Source organism: Babylonia areolata, chromosome 9 (assembly GCF_041734735.1).
Source record: "Babylonia areolata isolate BAREFJ2019XMU chromosome 9, ASM4173473v1, whole genome shotgun sequence".
NCBI lineage: Eukaryota > Metazoa > Mollusca > Gastropoda > Neogastropoda > Buccinidae > Babylonia > Babylonia areolata.
This window is the reverse complement of record NC_134884.1, coordinates 25,015,150-25,031,894: the sequence shown is the minus strand read 5'-3', so window position 1 is coordinate 25,031,894 and position 16,745 is coordinate 25,015,150. Positions and strand designations below refer to the sequence as shown.

Sequence of the window (16,745 nt, the reverse complement as noted above, 5' to 3'; positions counted from 1 at the left end):
GTGACTTGTGGCAGAACCTCAAGCATTAACCTTTTCAGTTCTAAAGTAATAGGATTGCAGCTTGTGCAACTTTCCCTGCCGAGGAGGTTTTACTTGTAATTTTTGAATGATTTAAAAACTAAAAGAATGACTGTTTGAACGGATCATTCTCACCAGTCAGTGTTGACAACTATCGTTTTGCATATCACAGAATCAAAAGTACTGTATACATCTCAGAACAGTTTTAATATTTGCCAATACCATTTCATAGTAAGGTTCCAGTATGTCATGGCACAGAAGATAAAGCAGAACAAAAACAACAAAAAATGGAGAGAGAAAAAAGTAACGAGATAAGGCAGCACAAAGAAAAGAAAAAAGTAACACATTTAGTGTCCTCCGTCTTTTTTTCTATTTGCTTAACAAATTATATGGGTAATCTTTTTATGCGTGTATGTGTGTTCCACTTTCCACCTGCTAGAAGGCTAGTAATTCAGAAATAAAAGCTTGTTTTATGCTAAGTGCTCATACAAAAAATGCTCCTGTCTCTGCTTCAAAGTTATCACAGGCTCTGCTCCTCGGTATCTATCTGAACTTCTCCATATATACACTCCCTCCAGGACCCATCTATCCTCTGCTGACACTAGGTTCTTTCAGCTTCCTACTTTCACATGCAAACAGCATGCCCTAAAACACTAGGTTCTTTCAGCTTCCTACTTTCACACACAAACAGCATGCCCTAAGACACTGGGTTCCTTCAGCTTCCTACTTTCACACACAAACAGCATGCCCTAAGACACTGGGTTCCTTCAGCTTCCTACTTTCACAGCTTCCTACTTTCACATGCAAACAGGATGCCTTAAGACACTGGGTTCCTTCAGCTTCTTACTTTCACAGCTTCCTACTTTCACATGCAAACAGCATGCCCTAAGACACTGGGTTCCTTCAGCTTCCTACTTTCACAGCTTCCTACTTTCACATGCAAACAGCATGCCTTAAGACACTGGGTTCCTTCAGCTCCCTACTTTCACAGCTTCCTACTTTCACATGCAAACAGCATGCCCTAAGACACTGGGTTCCTTCAGCTTCCTACTTTCACACACAAACAGCATACCCTAAGACACTGGATTCTTTCAGCTTCCTACTTTCACACGCAAACAGCATTCCCAAAGACCCTTTTCTTTCTCAGCAGCTAAGCTGTGGAACTCACTACCATACTCTGACATAGTAAGTCCTTAGAGTCTTTCAGGTCAGGCCTGTAAACATCTCTCTTCACCCATTACTACTATTATGGCCTATTCCTCCCAACCATCAAAGAGCATGCTGTTTTCCATCCAGACTGATTACTTGATAGTGATGTGTGTGCATGAGGACAGAGAGGGAATGTGGGTGCAGTTGCCTGTATGTGTGTGCATGCGCGCATGTGTGTGCCCATTTGTGTGTGTGTGTGTGTGACATGTTGCCACTTGTTATCTTTTTGTTATGCACCATACCATATTGCTGTTTCTTTGGTGTAACTTTTTGCAGTTTCTGAAAAGCACTTTGAACGTTGGGAGGTGCTGTATAAATTTGCATTTTTATTGTTATTATTTGAGTACTGCCCTACCTTCCATCTCAGCTTGGCTTTAGAAAAAAATAAAATAAAATAAATGGTTCAGTTATAGAATTAAAATTTATGTAACCTTTCCCTCCCTTCCTGTTTCCAATATTCGCTTTCACCCATATAACTATGATGATGAAAATAATAATAATAATAACAACAATGTGCACTGATATTGCACTTACCCTGTAGGTGTAAGTGTGTAAGGTATAGGTCCACAAAACTTAACTCACTCAGTACGGCCAGTCCTCTCTTCTCCTCTTCACAGACCCTTCAGATGGCCAGTGGGTGTCTGAATGACCCAACCTTTAGCTTCCGTCGTCAGAACTGTGGTATTCTTTGTCAACATTCACCTCTTCAGTATAAGAGCCTTCCGCTTGCAATAGTTTGATGATGGTAACTGGGGTGAAATGCTGTTAACGTCGTCTCTTTCGCCGTTCGTATGGAGAGAGTTAACCACAGTGTCAGGGTCCACCCCTTTTTAGTTTTTGCCACTCCCTGGCAGGTGAAGAAAAGTTAGGGGTAACATTTTCATGTGTCTACATCCATGCAAACAATTTCTTGTCTGCTGAAACAGTGTCAATATCAGCTTGGACCTAAGGATATATATTTCCTGAGCTGTGGAAACTCAACTTTTTGTTGCTTATAATTTTATATCCCAGCTGACCAAACAGGGTGATTATAAACCTGTGGAAACTGACAAGATTATTTTCCAAGGTGCACGTGACATTTCAACACCACCTTTGTTCAGAAAAGTCAGTGTTTCCCGAACAGCTGGATCCTATTTCAACTAAAACTCTGATGAACATAGCTAATCTAATATATTCTCCTTTAGTTTTTAAATCACACACATCACAAACACACTTACACACACACACACACAGAGGTTATAATCCTGTATCCACTCTCTCTCCTTGCCCACACACACACACACACACACCAAAACATCCATGCAAGCATGTGCTCACGCATGAATATAAACAGCCATTTAAAACATGAGAAATGAACCCTGTCCACATTAATTTTTCTGAAGGACATAAAAACTAAATAAGACCACGGGTGCTCAACAATATTATATACACATAAATAATATCAATAACAATGACAGTTTTTCTTCTTTAAAGAAACACAACTTCCAAGTCTGTGTAGCTTCGCTACCCACTAGCTTGAACTGTGTACCTTTGAGGAAATGAAAGTTACTGTACATATTTTACACCTCAACCTCAGGAGTCTGTAACAGATTGATAATTACCAAAACAGATTCTGCAGGAGATTAGTTCATTTCAATTTACTTTTGTATTCATTATGACTGCTTTTAAAACCATTATCATGATTATGCCAGAAATTTATAAACCAAATTACCATACTGTGTGTGTGTGTGTGTGTGTGTGTGTGTGCATGTGTGTGTACTTGGTGTGTGTGTGTGTGTGTTTGTGTGTAAGAGAGAGAGACTGTGTGTGACCGAAAGGAGAGAATGGAAAGACTGTTCGACAGAAAGGAGAGAATGGAAATCTCATGATAAGAATCAATTATTGTGACTGACTAGCTTTTCATATTTGTCTTCTTTCCAAGACATGGTCAATAAGCTGACAAGGTCAGTAAGCTAACAATTACTGACATGTTGGTTGATGCCAAGAAGGTATGGACCTCCCCCCACACCCCTCCCTGCCTGCTTTTCCCACTCCATTCATTAAGAAACTTTTTGTGTTTGATTATGACAGCGCAGTCAACCCCAAATTCATAGACAAAGATTTGTCTAAATGCCAGTCACAACAAACATTCTATGATCTGTTCCCCCCAGTGTCTGTGCAATGATTAAAAGTTTCAATCAGTATGGTCTGATCTAAACATCAGTCCCATCATAGACAATAACACTTCCTTAAAGATGATGGAGGTCAGATGACTGGAGAAGACCATAACTGTCCACAGGTCACACATCCTTTCTACTGGCCAAGCTGTTAAAGTCCCATGTTGACCTCCACTCATCCGCCCCCAGCAGACAGTGGTCTTGATTCCAGCCCTTCGCTTTCAGCTCCCCCTGCAGGTGATGAAACAAGGCCTGTGTGGCCTCACAGCTCTGTCTCATCACATGACAGTCATCTCCGACAGACAGATGAACTTGCATCGCTTTGCTCACCTCCCTGCTGACTTGCTGACCAGACAGAACGAATTTCAGCAGCTCTGCGTGCACACATGCCTGAAGCTGGTCGCACATTTGTGCCTCGGGAGACAGCACGATCATCAGTTTCTTGCTCTGTCTGCAAATGTTCAGCAGGTACTTCATGGACAGCCCGCTATACGCCTGGCTCAAACTGTCAAAGTTAGAGGCGACAGAGCTGAACGAGGCCCCCAAATGGACGTTCCACTGCTCTCGGAGGCCCCAAAAGACGGGCTCACGGGCGTTGACATCAGCCACAGCTGGAGCGGCGCCAGTCAGCAAGTAGTGCTCCATCAGGAGGTGAAGGCGGGCCTGGTTCAGGGACTCCATGCATACCGCTTTCACTGCACGGTAGTTGGCAAAGATGTGCAGCATGGTCAGCAGGAGGAACAGCGTCCAGGTGAGGAACAGGTGACCGCTCACCAGCGGCAGCACGGCAAAGCTCGTCAACAAAGCTGCCAGGTTCACCAAGGTCTCCTGGCTCCCGTCCTTGGCAGACACGTCCGCCATATTGTTTCGGCGCGCCTGGTGCTGGGTGAGGGCTGCGCGGGTGCACCCCCCAGCAACCCCCACCAGTGACTTGCACACCCCTGCCACACACACCACCAGCCGGAAGTACGGCTGGGTCAGTGGGGCAACAATCTCCAGGCAAAGAGCAAAGTCGTTCAGCACATCTGCAAACAGGCGCCATCGCTTGGCATCACAGTCCAGCTGTGCACCTTTCATCCAGGCAAAAACGATGCTCCCAACCATACCTGCAAGTCATAAATTATCAACTTTTCATTTCCATAGCGCCAATACCAAACAGAGCATGGAACATAACTAATCTGCATGAATCAGATACACAATTACTTTCAGGTGTAAGTTGTAATGTTTTTTGAATAACAAAAACAAAAGACACATTTTGTTACTTTTATATTTAATTTACTCACTTTCTAATATGATAATCTGAATAAAATTTAATACTAGTAACATTGATGATGTTTCCTGTGTCTGGTACAAACAAGAGTATTAAAATTTTCACAAAAGGTATGCAATAATTAGCACCTATCACTAAACAAAAATAGAATTAAGAGTTCATGCAAAATATCATCATGCACACAGTATCAGAGTACGTGCGCACACAAGAATTTCATGAAAATCAATCTGCCACTTCAACTGTTCGCCTACTGGTATAGCTTCAGCTTTTGCCTTGCTGTTTTATTATGTTCGAGGACAATTCATGTAATGGCAAAAACTCAGCCCTTACTCTGAATACAAGTAATTCTCTCTTCTTTCTTTTTTTCTTTTTTTTTTCAACCCTGTAATTTAAGTTGAGAGGGAAAGATATTTAAACAAAACAGAGTTCAAGTTTAAACACTTACAACAGACACTCAGGGACAGGAGAATAGAGAGGGAAAAGACACAAAGACTGATAAATTACTAGCCAGTTTCAGAACAAATTTTGAAATTGAATAACACACTTAAAAATAAACTTCACAATTTTCTATTTGTTTTCCTGGGGCTTGAAAAGAACCTGCTAAGTGTATTGCAATTTACTTTTACGGGAATGACAGTCGGACATTTCTTTTCCACAAATTTCCATCTGTTGCAAAGTTCATGATAATTGCTATTTTAAATTAGTTTTGTTCTCTTTTTGTAAAGAGGCAAAAGTGTATCTGTTTGGAAGCAAACAGAAACTATATATTATATCCACACACACACATAAATACATGTACAGCTCTGTACACGTCTATAAGCAACTACCAAACATTTGAAAATATTATAAAATATATCCATGAAGAGCTTGGACCAAGCAACGGTCTGCAATATATTGATTGTATCATGTGCGCATGCCCGAGTCCACAAATAATGGTGAATGGTTAGACTAAAGGTAGAAACATACTGTTTCATTCTCTCCCTTCCTTCAACCCCAAACCCCCACCCCCGCACCCCTCCACACACACACACCACAAATGAAATGATGTGATTTTCTTTGGTAAAGTAGCGAGGATGGCATGTGTCGATTTCTTTTTCTTTTTTGCTCTGTCACCCACACTGTTTTAGTCAATCAGTGGCATAACTCCACTCATCAGGAGTCCCCAATCCACAGCCTGATCGACCGGGATTCATCTGCTACAGTCTCAGCAATGGCAATCCACAGGAAACTACTGATGTTAGGACGTAAGAGAGCCACACATTAGAGGAGACCCTGCACAACTGCCAAATCACTTTGGTGGTGTTTAGTTGTGCCTGTTCTGATTCAATGTTAGCAAGACACCATTCACCAACAAAGCCCCTTTCTGACGTTACCAACAATCACTCAGTGATTTTGCATGAGTTTTGCTGAAACACTAACAATTATCTTGCTTGAAGGTTCTGATACTGGGCCCAACAAACAACGTGAGATCTCTCTCTCTCTCTCTCTCTATCACACACACACAGAGTAACACAGGTACAAACACATGAATTCAAATTCTTCCTCATTAGCAACCACAATCATCATTTTGGTCATTCTATCCCCACCCCCACCATCCAACACACATGCACTCTCTCTCTCTCTCTCTCTCTCTCTCTCTCTCACACGAACACACACACACAAGTTTCAAGTTTTAATTATCCTTTCACTCCTATTAGAGTATGGAGGGTTACTGCAAAATAATCTTTTCATGCCCAGAACAAACATTTCCAAATACACAATAATGTCACATAAAAGTTGAGAAAACACAAATGTCTTTTAACTCCAAAAGTATAGCTTGGCAACATTTTCAAATCTAATCATCTTACTTACAGCTAAAATGACTTTTTTTTTTGCCTCCTTTGAGCATATTACAAAAATTAAAAACCGATTTTGGAGACAAATATTTTTTTGTGTGAACATATCTATTTCGTAACTGATCATAATTGGGACATTCCATTATAAAATTAAACTCATCACCAATCACAGACATGTTAGAAACCTTACAAAGCCAAAACACACACTTTTACCTGTTCCGCTCTTGAGCAGCCAGGTGACGGTCGCGGCCAGCACAGTGGCGCTCTCATCCCCCACCCCCATCCCGTGCAGCAGTGAGTGAGTGGCCAGCGCGCCAGAGAGGCTGCTGGCAAACGCCTGCACCGTGTCCCAGATCTGGTACTGGGCATAGTCCTCGCTGACGCTTTCCGGGTAGCCCTGAGGTAAAAATACGGTGCGGAACACCTGGCGAAGCGAGGTGTGACGGGGAGAGCGGTCCTCAGCGAACAGACGACCAGTGTCGGACCGTACGTAGTGCCGCTTCAGAGACGTGCATCCGTACTGTTCTTTGCACACAACGCCCGTGCCTGTCTCATTCATGTGATCACCATACATTGTGTGTTTTCGGTACACCTCCTGTCTGCTGCAGAATAATCTAGCGTTTGTTTTGTCAAAGAACTGCTGGAATGTTTAGGAGAGAGAACAGGAGCACAACAGAATCGGGACGTGTCCGATGAACAGGGGAGACGATTCACTTTTATTTTTGAAACGTGTGTTATTGAGGGGGGATATTTTTGCATTTTTACCGGAACCCTATCAAAACACACACGCACAGAAAGAGAGAGAGAGAGAGAGAGAGAGAGAGAGAGAGAGAGAGAGAGACTCGGTTCCAAACGAAGATCAAACCTAGCCCCATATTTGTTTTCTAAATTTTGAAGAAACTTGCAAAAAGTGTGTGTGTGTTTGTGTGTGTGTGTGTGTGTGTGTGTGTGTGTGTGTGTGTGTGTGTGTGTGTGTGTGTGTGTGTGTGTGTGTGTGAGTCAGTGTGTGTGTGTGTGTGTCACCGGCGGTGTCAGTGTGTGTGTGTGTATGTGTGTGTGTCAGTGCGCGCGCGTGCACACACACACACACACACACACACACACGCATGCACGCACGAACGCGAGGAGTCTGCATGGATTATAACTGAATGTGATTGGACTGAAGGGATGGAAGGTCTATGTATAGGCGTTTTCAAAAAGATGTGTTTCCAGAACAGTTTTAAAAGACTGAAGTGAGGAAGAGTGGAGAAGATCATGAGACAAACTGTTCCATACAGATGGAGCTAAATGAGAAAAGGAAGAATCACTGAAGGATTGGGTTTTCACACGGCCGGGGAGCGAGTACAGTAGCCGCCGTGATTCGGAAGATGATTTGAGTTGTCGTGGGAGTTTTTCGGCTTGAATGACTTCTCTCTAATACTGAGGGGCAGCACTCTCTCTCTCACTTGTTCTTATTGTTGTTCTTGTTCTCTCTTGTCAGCCACACACACACACACACACACACACACTCTCTCTCTCTCTCTCTCTCTCTCTGTGTCTCTCTCTGTCAGCCACTGACACACACACACACACACACACGCACAAATACACATTCTCACACACACACACACACACACACACACACAGAGTGTCAAACACACAGATACATAAAGAGTATCAAACACACACACATAGAAGAAAGGTATAGTCCATAGAGAGACACAGAGAGAGAGACAGCGGGGAGGGGACGGAGAGAGATATGTAGAAAGATAGACAACAGACAGGAAATGGGTATAATTCACAGAGAGAAAGAGAGAGAGAGAGAGGGGGGGGGCGGCGGGGGGTCGGGAGGGTGACAGATAGATAGATAGATTGATACAGAGACAGAGACAAAGAGACATGCAGGTAGACAGGCAGGTAGATACAGCGGGAGAAAGCTTCGACCCGAACCCACAGTCTTTTGTGCAGTGCGTGGACCCCCCCTTTTTTTTTAATTATGCCATCACTCGTTTGTTTTGTTTTTGACTCACTTGTGTAAACAAAGTGAGTCCATGTTTTAACCCGGTGTTCGGTTGTCTGTGTGTGTGTGTGTGTGTGTCTGTGTGTCCGTGGTAAACTTTAACATTGATATTTTCTCTGCAAATACTTTGTCACTTGACACCAAATTAGGCATAAAAATAGGAAAAGTTCAGTTCTTTCCAGTCATCTTGTTTAAAACAATATTGCACCTCTGGGATGGGCACAAAAAAAGAAAGAATGAAGCCTAATTATATGCAAACTGCATTTACTGTTATATTTATATTTTTTGTATTCTCTAAACTTGGCACTTTGATCTGATATTCTGACCCAACAACAAGAGCAGTCATTATTATCATTTTCTGTTCAAACAGGAACTTCTTTTGCTCAGCATGGAAGTTTTATTTATTTTGCAAACGTTTTGGTGCAGATAGTAAAAAGGGAAATTACTCTGTAATTAATGCTAGGGGACTTAATTTATCACAAGTGAGTCTTGAAGGCCTTGCCTCTCTTGTTCTTGTTTGTCTTGTTTTCTTTGCATGGAAGTGTGTTACAGAATAAAGTCTTGCTGTACTTAACCGGTTCATAAATTCAGAGAGAGAGAGAGAGGGGTGGGGGGTGGGGTGGGGGGTGGAGACAGACAGGCAGAGGCAGAGAGACACACACACAGACACATAGAGAAAGAGACAGACAGAGGAAGATATAGGAGGGTGGGGTGGAGAGAGACAGATAGTTGATTGTAAAATATTGGCAATGAGGTAGGTGAAAGCAAGATATTCAAAGGGTAGTTATTTCGAAGGAAAGTTAAAAATTTTGTGTTGTTTCTAGAGACTAACAACTTTGGTAACTATAGTATATTGGTTTATGGAAGAACACTGTATCAAATGAATCTAAAATGGTTATTTGGTGGTGATAATGAGTAATGGTCAGAAAATCAAAATTGATCAAAAAATGAAACATACAAAAACTTGGTAGTTGACATTAAGATGTTGACAAATTGGTTGGGTAGCATTGCAGTGGAAATACGCCGATCAAATTTAGTTGTTCGGTAGGATGATGTCTGTGGGGATCACAGGCAGTAGTTCTACACCTCTGTACTTTGGAGGAAAATGTCTTCTCTTTTCCTTTTTGTATTTGTGTTAATAAGAAAGTGGGGTTAGATTACGCCTGGGGGTAAAGGGGAGGGTAAGATAGGGTGGAAGGAGTAGAACAGGGTAAGGGGGAATGTAGGAAAGGAAGTGGTTATAGAGAGGGGTCTATAATCAACTGTGCACCTATTTTACCACCGAGACGTTTATTATATTGGATAAATGCCAACAACTCATGCCTACACAAACATATATGCATCAACTCAACGCCTCACTTACAACCTTACGCTTCAACCATACTTGCCCGATGGACTACATGTGATCTAGCCTTTTGCCAATATCCATTTATTTCAAAACAGTCATGTCTCCGTCACAAAATCAAACTCAATCTTTACTTCCCCATTCGTCTCTCTTTCTCACACGTCAGTAAAACAAAATTATGTTACCTTCACTCACACTACTGGCTCAGACGACCGTATTCCATCAACCCAACTTGGCAACAAAAAGCGAGACAGAGAGAGTGTGTGTGCGTGTTGTGAGTGAAAACAATAAAAATTATAAAAAAAAGAACAATCTATGCAAACAATGATGATCCCACCCCCTAAAGATGCACGCCATTAAAGCCAGTTCATATAGTTAAACTATTTCTTTATTTCATTATTAACTCATGGCAAATTAAATTCAAATCATCCTTAATGTCCAATCTTACCATGGCGAAGCAGTGTGAATTCGCACGCGCTTGCGTGTTTGTGTGTGGGTGGGAATGGGTAGTGTATGCTCGTGTGTGCGTGCATGAGATAGATAACTATACAGAAAGAGAGAGAGAGACACAGAGAGGGAGCAACAAAGGCGTCATGGCGCTGGACATGGCATGCACCAGGTGGGCCGTATTCAAGATAAAATTCATTTTGCCTTCAGGCAAGTTATCTTTGACATGGTTGGGACCCGCGGGTACAGTTTACCTTGAAGGATAAGTTATCTTCGTATTCAAGACACACGCGGTTCACTAAGACAGCTAACCGGTACCCATCGTCTTTCTTTTTTTTAAAAATCCCTTGATTCCATCTGAGCATGCTTTCAGTTTCACTTCTCATCCACCACAACTCGGAACAGTGTCGAGAGAGTTCGCAAAACACGTGCTATCCGCAAAGCACGCCTGTTTTCCCTTTAAAAAAGAAAAAAAGAAAAAAAGAAAGAAAGAAAGAAAAATGCTGTAAAAGGATCCACCATATTTACCTTTGCTTCGTGGGCAGTCACCCTTGGCAGGTAGTATGGGTACATTGCCTTCGGGTTTGTAGACTATTGTGTTCATGAATACTGGATATTGCTTACCCTCAGGCAGCTTGCCTTGCCTCAGGCAGATTACCCACAGGTACATATTTACCCTCAGGCACAATGTTCTCTTGAATACGGACCCAGATGGACTGCATCCTGCTACAACACTGATTTCAGTTGGACATCAACAGAGCAAAGACTTGGGACGTTCACTGGTGCAAGCATTGGAAGTGATCATGATATTGTTAACATGAACCCAGAAACACTTAGCGAAACTGAAGGGTCCTTACACCTGACAATCCTTCCAAGCAAAAAATTGGCGGAAAATATGCACCACTACTAGTGCTTGATGAGGATGCTGAAGTGACCACTACCTTCAACACAGTAATGACTGAAGTAGTCAGTTCATGGAACTGTCGGCGACTCAAAGGTTCCACACGTCAGTTGGGGTCCGTCAATGCTGTTTTCTATATCCTACACTCTTCAGCATCTCCCTAGAATGTATAATGACTGTTGGTCTGGAAGGACATTCTGGCACTATCAGCATTGGAGGACGTACCATCTCAAATTTCCAATTCGCTGATGATATTTATGGGCTGGCAGGCAGTGAGAAAGAACTGGCTGGCAAAACTGGTGAATTGCTAAGGCAAACTATTAATCAAGTATGGAATGAAGAAGACGAAACTCATGACAAACTGCAAACACCCAACCAAGACCAAGATCTATGTCAGCGGTCAACAGCTGGAAACAGTGAAGAGGTTTAAGTACCGTGGTGCCATCATCAGTAAAGAAGGATCCAAGACCGAAATACTGGCTAGAGCTGCACAGAATGCAACAGCACTGGCAATACTGAAGAAGTCAATATGGAAAGACAAAACATCAGTCTCAGAACAAAGCTGAAGCTACTACATACACTAGTTCTCTCTATTTTCTTGTATGCATAGAAGTTCTGGACAGCAGAGCTTCAGAGAAGGATCCAAGCAGCAGAAATGAAATGCCTCAGGAGACTAATTGGCATCTCCTACAGAAAACCACATAACAAATGAAATAAGAAAAACCATCAGGCAGCACACTGGACGGCATGAAGACCTCCTGAACACGTGTGAAAAAAAGGAAGAAAAAAACGAGACGGAATGGTCACGTGATCAGACCCGACGGGTTCTCCAAGACTATCCTACAGGGAACAGGGTACGGGGCAAAAGGAGGTGAGGCAGACAGCGAAAGAAGTGGGCAGAAAACATCGCTGAGTGGATAAAGAGGATCTTAACCGAAACTCAGGCCCTATCCTACAACTACCAGAACAGAGAATGTTGTTGATGCGTTCAGCAGTGCAGCGCCCTCACGACCAAACCAGGTTGTGGGACCAGTGACAGTGACGAAATCCCATTCAGTTGAAACTCATTTCTGAGTTGCTACAGGCAGTAACCGAAAGATCTGGTCCATATGACACAAGTTGTTGATGAAGCATCTATACAAGACCAGGAGAAGCTATAAAAGAGTCACACAGGTTTGCTTCCGAACAAGTGTGCCAGGTGATTGACCCCTCCCCACGCCCCCCCTCACCCCCCCCCCCCAAAAAAAAACAAAACCAAAACAACAAACAAAAACAAAACCATCATCACATAGGCAGCTTATAGGTCACCATTCTGTATCGGGACTGGGACTCCCTCCTCGTTGGGATAGCAATACTTTTTGTTCTGTAAAAATCAAACACACCACGCATGCACGCACGCACACACACACACACACACACACACAGAGAAAAAACACACACAAAACCCGCACAAGAAGCACTAGTAGTTCTTGAACTTCAAGACCAGGGCACACTGGTCTCACTTCACCTGGATAGCACAGCAGTGAAGGGGTTAACTAATCGTCTGAGCCACTGTCATCGGAGCCGCTGGACTTGAAGCGTTTGTCGGCATCGGAAATCTTACGGCTGTCTGGTCTGGATTGCAGCAAAGACGTCATGCGGTCCCACGTGTCCGAAATTTCCCATGTGGCGCCCGCCGGTACGTGAGAGCGATGTTGTCTGTGGGGAGAGAAAACACGAACTGACAGATATGACGTCGTGCGTGCGTGCATGTGTGCTTGCGTGTGTGTGTGTGTGTGTGTGTGTGTGTGTGTGTATGCGTGCGTGTTTGTGTTTATTTGTGTGCGTGAATGTGTGCGTGTTTGCATGAGTGCGTGTGTATTCGCACGCAGAGGATCAAATATGCATGGTAAAGATCATGTGGTCCGTGTCAGCTTTCGGTGGGTAGTTCAAACAAGAACATGCCCAGTATGCACACCTCCGAAAACTGAATATGGCTGCCAATATGGCGGAGTAAAGCGAACAAAATGGTCATACACGTAAAATGATGCATGTCTGTGAGTGTGTGAGCATGGGAGGGGGGGGGCGGGGGGGGGGGGGGGGGGGGGTGCGTGACTGTAACCTGATTGAACGATAAAGGAAACGAATGATGAGCGCCCAAATGGCAACAGTCAGTCGGCTCTAGCCAGGTAGGCAGCTTGTTGTGCAAATGACCTCGTGTTTGTAAAGCGTTTAGATTTTGGTCTCCGACCGAGGATAGGCGCTATAAGTTTCCATAGCGTCATCATCATCAAGTCCACGTGTCCACGGTCTGAAGAAGGAGTAGGAAAGTTCGTGGTGTAAATAAAGACATGACTAGCTACACTGCTGTGTATTTTACAAGACCTAATACAACCCACACCCACACTCTAACCAAAGCAGGAACAACAACCGAAAAGTCAAGTGAGGAATGAAGACGTTTCAGTCTGACGCAACACGGAAATTGCATTCAGTTGCAATGCATAGTGCTAGCTGCATTGCGTTGCGTTGCGTTGCGTTGCGTTGCGTTGCGTTGCACTGCGCTGTCAGTTGTGTTGCATGGCACAATACTGTACTGTATTGCATTCTTCTGTTTTGTATTGCTTGTCTTTGTATTGCATAACTTTTTTTTTTTTTTTTTTTTTTTTTTTTTTTTAAGTAACAGCAGATTTCTCTGCCGCCGCTCTCCACAAGCCGCGCCAAGTATCTAGAAGCACTTCGCCATTATATATCCGTCGCCACCCAAGACGGCAATCCAGGAACCAACTCGGCCGGCCCCTCAGTTGCCCAGCGCAAACTTCACCGAACAATGACCCAAAGCCTGAACATCTTAGCCACTAACAGGTCATTAAACTCATCGCGGGCAATACAGAACAGCTTTAATTGAAACGCCAAGTTGTTTTCTTTAACCTTTTAACCATTTCTTTCTTCCGAGAACACGAACAGGTTGTGTGGACTCACACGTGCATCTGTTTCCTAGCAATCTGTTGTATGTAACGTTTGCTGCGTGGCCACTTACGGCGGAGGGTGAAGCTTGTTTGTGGAGCCGGCTGCTTCTGATGGGTGTGAAATGATGACTTCTTGTTGCTCAGGACGAGAATGAGTTCTGAAACACAAACACACACACACACACACACACACAACGCGAGCACGCGCGCGCGCACACACACACACACACATACATAACAAAGCTAAAAGATAACAAAACCATTTTACACCCTTGTTGTTCAAAACAACAACAAAACACGAACGTTTTAGATTCGATTTGAAAACAAACGCCCCCCCCCCCCCCCCCCCCGCCTCCGCACGTCTCCCGCCACAAAAAAACAACAAAACCACAAAAAAAAACTTACTCTGAATGCTGACCGTAGGATGCCCCTTCATCACTGGAACAGGAGGAGGACATAGCCTCATCGTCCGATTCAGATGCGCGGGTTGCTTGACGACAACTACTCTGTAATCAATGGGGGGAAAAATAAACGAATGAATGAACAAATGAGTAAATAACAAAACAGACAGAGAAAGAGTCAATCAATAAATCAACAATATAAATAAACGAATAAGCAAATAAGTACATTGACAAATAAGAAATATGAAACTTAAGGAAGAAGAAGAAGAACACAAACAAGTATACAAACAAACAACCCCACCCCCACCCCCCCAAAAAAAAACAACCACATTGAATGAATGACTCCCATTCCCAAACTCTCAAACTTCTACTTCTCTGCGCGGTGCACCTCTTCATAAATCCCAAGAAGGGCAAAAGACAATGATGACAGTGACAGTCAGAGAATGAATATCTAAAAAGATAAACAATCTGGAGGGCTAAGAGACAGACAGAGGGACATACCGACAGACAGAAAGACAGCTGGGTGAACGTTCTACCGGAACCCCACACTCCTCTCCCGTCCACTTTCATTACACCTCCCCACTCCCCTTCACACACCTCCCCGCCTTCCTTCACCACCCCACACCCCACCCGCCAACACTCGCCTCCACCCACCACCACCTCATCCCTGAAGAGGGGTGGGTGGCAGGTGGAGATTAGAAAAGAGAGATAAACCACTCGCGGCAGGCCCCTTCTTACTGTCTATAACAGTGCTGAAGCCGTTTTGGGGCACACACGCAGCGCGGAAGGGTGGGGGTAAATCACCCTCTCCTTCCCCACCCGAAGGAAACTGGTCCGTTCTGACGGTTCAACTGCAGTAAAGCGAAAGTTAAGTTACACCTGGAATTTCGCACGTGTAGTAAGATTCGCAGTATACAATGAAAACCGATTCATTTTTGCTTTGGTTTTTAGCACGTTTGCATCTGCTTGAATGTAGATAATATAAAAAGAAAATAAAGCAGCTCCCCCCACCACCAACTTCCCCCCCACCCCCCCAGCGCAATGTTGCACATGAGAGAGACAGTTATAAATAATTGAACTGCCTTTTCGTAACGCTACTTTTTCTTCACGCTTTCTGGTTTACATCACCATTTCTTAAAAAAAAAAAAAAAAAAAAAAATATATATCAAAACATAAAACACATATTCAGCTCTGTCTCTCTTCTAACATCTGTCTATACATACATACATGAATACATACATACATAATTTCATATAGATCTATCAGTATGTAAATCTAAATCTATCTATATGTACATAATCATATATATAATTCATATATATACGAACGCTTCATGTTGCCCGAGCAGACCGTTGTATTGTGCTCTATCTCTCTCTCTAAGTCTCTGTCTCTGTCTCTCTCTCTCGGGAGTTTTACATGGCTGTTAAAAGCATCTACGATTCTGTACTTGTATGTGTTCGTGACAAAGGTATTTATTCAGACTTTTTTCAGTGTCCAAGAGGGGTTAAACAAGGTTGTATGCCAAGCACACAGCTGTTTTCCTTTTTCATCGGTGAATTGGCAGTGGAGTTATCAAAGAAGGGGAGACATGGAATACAAATGATACCTGGCGCAACAGATTTGCTCTTAATGCTATTTGCTGATGATGTTGTTCTCTTGTCTGACACACCCATGGGGTTACAAAATCAATTAAATGCCCTTAAGCAAGAAACAGACAGACTACAACAAACAGTGAATCTCGTTAAGACCAATATTATAGTTTTCCGCAATGGAGGTCATCTTTCGACTCGTGAAAAATGGTGCTGTGGTGATAGGGAAATAAAAGTAACCAATACAGATAAATATTTAGGAATGTTATTCACAACAAAATTGAGTTTGACATCTGCGTGGGATGAAGCAAACAGAAAAGGGAAAAAAGGTGTAATCCAAATTATAAAATCACTCAGGAGACTGCGTTCGACTGACGCTTTCCTTTCGTTTGGGCGGGGCAAAGGCAGCTCATGAATAATGAATGCGTGCCGCGGCGCAGGCTGCCTGGCTTCAGCAATTTCTGCAAGTGGTTTATCTCTCTTTTCTAATCTCCGGTGGCAGGCAACCGTTGCGTTAGACGTAGTTCTGGCAATATCACACTGACACTGGTGGTGATGAGAGGCGGGACGTGAGCCAAGCTGAGCTACACACACGCACCCACACACTACCCTGACCCTGATTGTATTGTA

The 16,745-nt window shown here is 43.3% G+C and overlaps 2 protein-coding genes across 2 annotated transcripts in view; both read right to left on the bottom strand.

The window, feature by feature from the left end:
- Positions 1–212: 212 nt before the first annotated feature.
- LOC143286161 (RUS family member 1-like) lies at positions 213–7,175 on the bottom strand. The gene is made up of 2 exons (XM_076593766.1): positions 6,702–7,175; positions 213–4,489 (listed from the first exon to the last, which is right to left on the bottom strand). Exons 1-2 carry the CDS (start codon positions 7,060–7,062, stop codon positions 3,507–3,509), a joined length of 1,344 nt encoding a protein of 447 aa, XP_076449881.1. The 5' UTR covers positions 7,063–7,175; the 3' UTR covers positions 213–3,506.
- Positions 7,176–12,522: 5,347 nt separating this feature from the next.
- Positions 12,523–16,745, bottom strand: part of LOC143285603 (sperm-specific sodium:proton exchanger-like) — a 32,024-nt gene continuing 27,801 nt past the window's right edge. The window contains exons 14-16 of the mRNA XM_076592998.1: positions 14,531–14,631; positions 14,197–14,283; positions 12,523–12,878 (exon numbers count right to left, since the gene is read on the bottom strand). Of these exons, the coding sequence (XP_076449113.1) occupies positions 12,716–12,878; positions 14,197–14,283; positions 14,531–14,631 (351 nt within the window). The 3' untranslated portion in view covers positions 12,523–12,715. The remainder of the gene's footprint in view (positions 12,879–14,196; positions 14,284–14,530; positions 14,632–16,745) is intronic.